Below are 7,960 nucleotides of genomic sequence, written 5' to 3'. Positions count from 1 at the left end.
AATAATCAATTAAATTTGGGGGCGGATCCGTATCCAGCATTGGCGGAGGTATGCGCTCTCTGAGTGCTGCTCTAATTACCCGTCCCCGCCTCGGAGGGGCTCGGGGACGGGTATTGTTTTCACTCGGCTTGTTTGTTTGTTTGTTTGTTTGTCTGTCTGTGTGTCTGTTAACTTTACACAAAAACTATTGGTGTGATTTTGGCTAAAATTACATGGATGATGGGCTATGACTTCTGATCACTTGATTAAATCTGGGGCCAAACTGGGTTATGGCCCAGGCTGTCGGGCCAAAAAATGTATGAAAAAAGAAATCATTTTCACCATAACTCCGTTCCAATTCGTCATATCGACATGAAACCAAAACCTAAAGGTGCAACTTTCAAATCTACGTCCTATAACATGCCTCACTACTTCAGGGGGTCACTCCCTGGTTAGCAGTAGGGGGGTCAGTGTCAGGTGGGTCTGGCCTAAAATTTCAAATGGGCATAAAATCATCAATTTTCACCCGATTTATTCCAAATGCGATATGTGACATCTTTGACTAGATACCCTGTTGTGTTTATACGTCAGCACTTAAATGACTGCCGGGGACTGGTTTGCTGTGCCTTGGCACTGCTTCTTGTTCTGTAGTTTACCCTTCCCCCAAAGTCCCTCCGCCCTCCTTCGCACCAGAAGTACAATGCAGCGCGCCATCTGTTGCCAGGACTTCCATTTCCCTCTACTGCATCCCGTTCTCGAATATATGAAATTCAGGGTTCACGGTGAGACTGTAGGGGCGACAAGGCTTTGGGTGGTGACTGTACCAGCTCCATCACCAGTATAGGTTACGTAATGTTATTTACTACTGCATTCATAAACTACAAAATAAATGGCACTTGTTATTAAGCACTGGTGTTCTCGTAATACTCAGCACTAATTAATTCAATTCTATTATCTGTACACTTTTTACTGTCGAATTTAGTAGCGTTATTTACTACAGCATTTGTAAACTACAAAATAAATGTCAGTTATAATTCAGCAGTGCGTTCTTCTTCCGGTCATGCCCAGCACTAATGAATTCAGTTCTGTTATCAGTGCGCTTTTAATGCTGAACTTCGTAGTGTTATTTACTACAGCATTTATAAATAACAAAATGTATGACAGTTCTGATTAAGCCCTGCGTTGTTCTTCTCGTAATACTCATCATGGAGGTCTATTAAGAGTCCCCTTTATTCATTATTATTCTTTATACATTATCTATCCCCTTTATAATGCTTGTAATTACCGAAAAATACATCGCCACCATATTAACGGTATCCGGTTTTGATAAGCGATCCCCATCCTTTCCCAGGGGCGAGACGGAATGTACTGTTGGCATCACAAGTCATGTCGTTCTGTTTTTCTCTCAGTGGACTTTGAAAATCAGTGTAGTGAACCCTCAGTAGTTGACACTTTTGACAGTAACTGACACCTTTGACACAGACACTTTTCAAACTGACACTTATCACTGACACCTTTGACACTAATTGACCTTTGACACTGACACTTTTGGCACTAATTGACACTTTTTACTCTGACACTTTTGACACTAACTGACACGACACTAATTGACACTTGACACTAATCGATACTTGACACTAATTGACAACATTAATTGTCTCTTCTGACACTAACTGACACTTTTGACACTAACTGACACTTGTCACTAACTGACATTTTTTATACTAACTGAATCTTTTGACTCTGACACTTGTCACTAACTGACACTTTTGACACTAATTGAAACTTTTGACACTAACTGACACTTGTCACTGACTGAAACTTTTGACACTAACTAACACTTGACACTAATACACACTTTTGACACTGACTGACACCTTTGACACTAATTAACACTTTTGACTAATAGACACTCATGACACTGATTGAAACTTTTGACACTAACTAACACTTGACACTAATACACACTTTTGACCCTGACTGACACCTTTGACACTAATTAACACTTTTGACTAATTGACACTCATGACACTAACTGACATTCATGACAGTAACTGACACTTTTGACACTAATTGACACTCTTGACACTAATTGACACATTTGACACTGACACTTTTGGCACAAATTGACGCTTGACAATGACACTTTTGACACACTTTTGACACTAATTTACACTTGACACTAATTGACACTTTTGACAAACTGATGCTTTTGACTCTAATTGACATTTTTGACACACACTTGTCACTGACACTTTTGACACTAACTGACACTTTTGTCACTAATTGACACTTTTGACACTAATTGAAACTTTTGACACCGACGCTTTTAACACTGACTGACACTTTTGACACTAACTGACACTTGTCAGTAAATGACACTTTTGACACTAATGGACACTTTTGACACTGACTGACACTTTTGACACTAACTGACACTTTTGACACTAGCACTTTTGACACTAACACTTTTGACACTAATTGACACTTTCGACGCAGTCCGACACTTTTGACACTGATTGACACTTCTGACACACTGATACTTTTGACACTACTTGACGCTTTTGACACTAATTGACCCTTTTGACACTGACACTTTTGACACATCTGACACTACTAAAAGTCACGAGTGTCAGTTGGTGCAGATTCGCCACACTGATTATTAACGAAGTTAATGGAGAGAAAAGCAGGAAGGGCGACAATACTTTTGATGTCGACTGTACCATGGCTAAGATGTGTGTGTTATTAATGTGTATGTACCGTACAGGGTGGTACAAATGTAACACTCATACTATACTCCGCCGGGCTACTTCTGTGTTGCGGGCACGGCTCAATCACCTGTATTAGTATATCCCCTGCATTTTTATTCATTTCCAGCTCCCCCTCTTTCTGAGAGAGAGAGAGAGAGAGAGAGAGATACGTTCACACCAGCAGACCTCAGCCGTCTCAACAACACACAAGACACTGCCAGGTGGACCCGCTCTGCATAAGAAGGCATAGTTAACCCTTACACCGCGGGCATGTTTACCAATGTTTTGCATGTCCCGCGGGGTTATTCGGGCTCCGACAGACTCTCAAAAAATATTTGCCAAAAATCAGTTATTAGTCCTAGAATATTAAAATTATATATGCTTATGGCCCATACCTTCAGCTTTCTCCTGGGATGTTTGTTGAGCCTTCGTCGATTACCGTAGGACTTGTGGAGACCTCTGAAGTTGGGTAACGAAGTCTCCACTTTACACTTCCTGACAACCCGTAATATGATTACCACAGCCAGATATTAACACTATAAACACTACTCTATGATTATCAAGTAGTTTGGGATCCATACTCCAAAAAAAAAAACACTGTGAAAGCAATGAAAATTACGAGCGCATATGACCTTCCCACTTGCGCTAGTTCGGTCTTGGTACTCTGTCATTTATTATTCATAAAACCCCTCACACTCTATATTTCTATTACTATATAACACTTTTATATATCTGGAGTCTTTATCCATAAGTTTCCTTCAGTAGTATTAGTTTATTGTCACTGTAGTAATTCAATTTTTCATTCAGTATAATACGTAAAGAGCCACGGATTCACTTTCACTGTTATAACATCAAGTATTTGTACTCATATTCTTATATTACTAATTACTTACATTACTATTTACATTTTCTATTGTATTTTCAATATTTACCCTTCTATTTTACTTACACTATGTTATTCACTGTCACTTTCAGTAAGATAAAACTATAATACACTGTTCAATCATATGTACTGGACATCCATTGCTGTCACTTGCTATTTACCCATTATTTACACATTATTTACACATTACTTTCCTTTCCCACTTGCACTTTTAGAACTGCTACTGGCTGTGGTAATCAAAGAAGCAGGTAACACAAAGGGGAACCTGGCACTCAGCACACTGCCAAGAGGTGCGTTTGTGCTCAGGTGTGCGTCGGGTGGTATGTGCACACACCTGGCACCTGCGGATCGCAGCCTTCCTCCTTGCCTGTGGCAGGGATTTACACCAGTCTGTGCCGATCCATGTACGCCCTCTGCTCAAGTCTGTCGGGAAGTGTTACTGGATGGTGCCTTGGAGTTGCTGCTGTCACCCTACCATATCTTTCCAGCAGCTGCTGAACACAAGTCCTGGCGAACAACCTCAGGGAGAAGGACTTGGGTGGCTTGACCTTCATCTTGTACAGGATGAAGGCATTCAACGTCGTCATGTCTATGAGATGCAGAAAAACTTTCCTGTACCACCTAGTATTCTTCCTGAGGCAGTCGATCTCACCAATCATCATGTCGGACTTGTCCACCAGCCGCATGTTGATATTGTAGTCTAACACAGCATCAGGTTTCATCACAGGTTCGCCTGTCCTACGGTCGACCTTCCCACTGTCTGTCATTTCCCCCTTATGTACGGTGGTGAGCATGTGCATGACCCTCTTGTTATGCCACCGTATTGCCAGCATCTTCTCAGACTTGCGTAGGTGCACTTCTCCTCGCTGCGAGGTTCCTGCCTCTGGTAATTTAGGGAAGTGGGCACGATTACTTTTGACAGTGCCGCAGAAGCCAATGCCGTGCTCTGAAAGGTATTTGGCAAGTTTCGGTGCTGTATAATAGTTGTCTGTATACAGCACATGATTCCCACCAAAATACTTTTCAAGGAGCACTTTCACTACACAGTCTGAGAAGCCAAGGGGGTGTGTTTTATCCAGATCGACAGTGCTGGCTAAATAAATGACGAAGTCAAGGATGTACCCTGTCTTACAGTCGCACAGTACAAAGAACTTGATTCCAAAGTGATGGCGTTTGCTTGGAATATACTGCACAAACTGAAGACGTCCTCTAAACAAAACCAAGGATTCGTCAATGACAACCTTCTGAAAGGGGTGGAAGAATGACATAAACTTATCCTTCATTCTACTCAGAATCTCCCAGATCTTCCAGAGTGGGTTGGTTTGGGAAGGTACATCGTTGTCGGCAAAGTGCAGGTTTCCCATGATGTTCCAGAAGCGATCTCTGGCCATGTACTTATTGAAGGTGGGTGAGGGTAGTAAGGGGTCCATGGACTAGTATTCTTCCAACTCATGCTTCTTTGAGTGTGGCATGAGAAGCATGAGGGCGAAGAACACATATAGCTCCTGCACTCCCAGCATGGACCACTGTTGCATCTTGGCTACACCTGTACCACTTGCAGCACGTTGTGATTCATACCTGTTGGTCTCATCACATATGTGCTGCATGACTTTGACATCTAGGAAGGCCAAAAGGAAGTCCACACACTCAGCATCATCGTCAAGAGTGAAGGCAGGCTGTACTCCTGAGGAACTCTCATCAAAATCTAAATGTTCTGGGACAAAATTGGACCCTTCCGTCCACGCAAAGGCGTCCAGGATTCCCTGTCGTGGCGGTGTAGGGTGGGTGAGGGTGGTGGGTGGCTGTGAGGGAGATTTACCACGTTCAAGGTCACTCCACTGACCCTGGGTTGCCGTACAGCACTAGCAGCCCTTACTCTAGTAGCAACTCTACTTTTACGGGTCAGGGATTTACCTCTTCCTCTACGGCCTGCCTTCACTGTTGATGCTGGTGGTGACTCCGACGACGAAGACTCCGGAGATAATTCAGCAGAAGAAGAGGAAGAAATGAGTGAAGTGGGGCTTGGGGAACGGGGAGGTGAATCAACTCGGGACTCATGGTGGGCTGGGTCACGCGGGGCCATTGTTCCGGGGCTAACACGCCGCCTTTTCACTCCCTTCCCAAATTCCTTCCCTTACTGCACTAACGGCTCCTTTCCCTTGGAGCTAGGGATCACTTTGGACACTGAAGCACTCGTACAAGTACTTTCTGGCACGGTTTCCTCACCAGGCTCATCACACGAATCCCCCGAAGGGTCAAAATCACTATCCATCATCACCATTGACAATTCCGCTAGTTCACGTTCCACTGCAGAGTCACTTAGTCCTTTCCTACTTCCCTCACGAGTTTTTCTGGGTGTAGAGGTCACGGGGCCCTTTGCAATGGGCGCAGAAGCGGCAGAAATGGCGGGGCGCGAGTGCGACATGTTTTGACCATAGCGGAGGACAAGGAACTAAATGTCGCGGCTTATCTGAGAAGGCAAGGGTTGACAGTGACAATGAGGATGACAGCTGCTAACTTACATGCTAATAAATTATTGGTAGAAAATCTCAACAATACATAAAGAAATAGGTAGTTCCAGGTGAATGTAAATGTCACTTAGGCTTCTCCCTTCCTTTCTGATATATATTTTTATTACAGAAATAGATTACAAGGCATAATTCAAAGGGGAAATTACCGTGGTAATGTAGCGAATGAATGCATGTGAGGTGTTGTCAGGTGATAATTAGCCAATTCCTGGTGTATACCACTATCACTTACCTTTTTTTTTTTGGTATATATTATTTTGTATAAGTATAGGGCATAGGGCTATTTCAATGGATGAAATCTGTGGAAAAATCCGGGGGAGATTTGCTTAGCGCAGCGCGGCTGGGGAGGTGAGAGGACAGGGTAATGGAGGGGAGGTAGGGGGGAGTCAGGAAGAGGGGAAAATCGCTAAAATGTCAACAATGGATGGGAGTACAGATGAGATCTGGAGTGCTGACTAGTGTTGGACATTGGCAGTACTGATAGATGATACAAGCCACCACTTGAAAGCCCGGGATAATTCAGAATAACACAGAATCACAAAAGTGACGCCCAACGGTATGATCCATTGCGCCCGAGCGTCACGAAAGTGACGCCCCGCGGTTAAGGGGTTAAGAAAAGACTATCATACATAAATCTGTATAAATCGAATGCCAAGGTAATCGAATGCTAAGGTAATCGAATGCTAAGGTAATCGAATGCTAAGGTAATCGAATGTTAAGGTAATCAAATGCTAAGGTAATAAAATGCTAAGATAATCGAATGCTAGGGTAATCGAATGCCAAGGTAATCGAATGCTAAGCTAATAAAATGCTAAGGTAATCGAATGCTAAGGTAATCGAGGCGCTCTATAGATGACTCATTAGGCCATAGTCTAGATGGCGTAGGAGTATTATCTAAACACCTCTTCCTTAGCAATCTATTATGCATATTACACGTAAACATTTATTTTGCACGTCAGCTATATCGTTTTATTATCGACATAGTTTGCATCAACAACACTGCATAAGGTTATTGAGGTTTCACATCCGGAATAAATCGCCATGAAAGAGGTGTTACGGCATCTACAGAGCCACTTAGCATACGAGCCATTATCACTACTTACTGATTTTGCTGGACTGTGATGACTGGTGCTAGAGACGGACTCCTTCATGTGGTGGCACCGATAGTGGCTCCACTACCCAGTTACACGAATGTCACTCTGTTCTCCTGTCCCAAGTTCAAAGATGGTGGACTGTAAGAGGGCAACAGCTGCCTGTTGTCCACTGAGTTCACATTTCACATGAACCTGAGGCTGCTGCTACTACTGACTCCTTCTACGGTGATGATTGCCTGTGGATTTATGGATTTATGCAAAGATCTTCTAACATTTATTTGTGTGCCGTTGGTAATACATTTAAGTAGGCCTATTTATCAGATAAGTTTTCGTACTCCGCTGATTAACCAGGAGCACATACTTCTATGTCGTTGTACGTAAGTGAATAAATCTTACCAGCAGAGGGCTGAGAAATTATGACTCGCACCCTGATGCTACGTTCATTGCTCTCTCTCTCTCTCTCTCTCTCTCTCTCTCTCTCTCTCAACGCTTTCTTCAGACATATAGCAGCTAAAAGAATGGAGTAAGGCTACGTGTATATCTATCCCTCCCAGAATCGTCCTCTAATCTGAGAAAAATCACCCAGGAATAACATAACTATAATCCAAAACACGTTACCCTACTGGAAAAATTAAGACGACTCAACATACGTGTTAGTCTGTCAAGAATTCTTTGCTTACGGTGTACTATAACCTCCCGCAGTTTAAATGTTGGGACTTAGTAGCC

The 7,960-nt window shown here is 42.9% G+C and overlaps 1 protein-coding gene across 1 annotated transcript in view; it reads left to right on the top strand.

The window, feature by feature from the left end:
* Positions 1-351: 351 nt before the first annotated feature.
* Positions 352-7,960, top strand: part of LOC145415345 (trifunctional enzyme subunit alpha, mitochondrial-like) — a 58,900-nt gene continuing 51,291 nt past the window's right edge. The window contains exon 1 of the mRNA XM_080284621.1: positions 352-430. Coding sequence (XP_080140747.1) covers positions 352-430 — 79 coding nt within the window. The remainder of the gene's footprint in view (positions 431-7,960) is intronic.

The sequence above is a fragment of the Coenobita brevimanus genome, chromosome 102 (assembly GCF_032717465.1).
Source record: "Coenobita brevimanus isolate Jiangsu-jjx chromosome 102, ASM3271746v2, whole genome shotgun sequence".
NCBI lineage: Eukaryota > Metazoa > Arthropoda > Malacostraca > Decapoda > Coenobitidae > Coenobita > Coenobita brevimanus.
The sequence above is the reverse complement of the archived record's forward strand: the minus strand, read 5'-3'. Positions and strand labels throughout refer to the sequence as shown.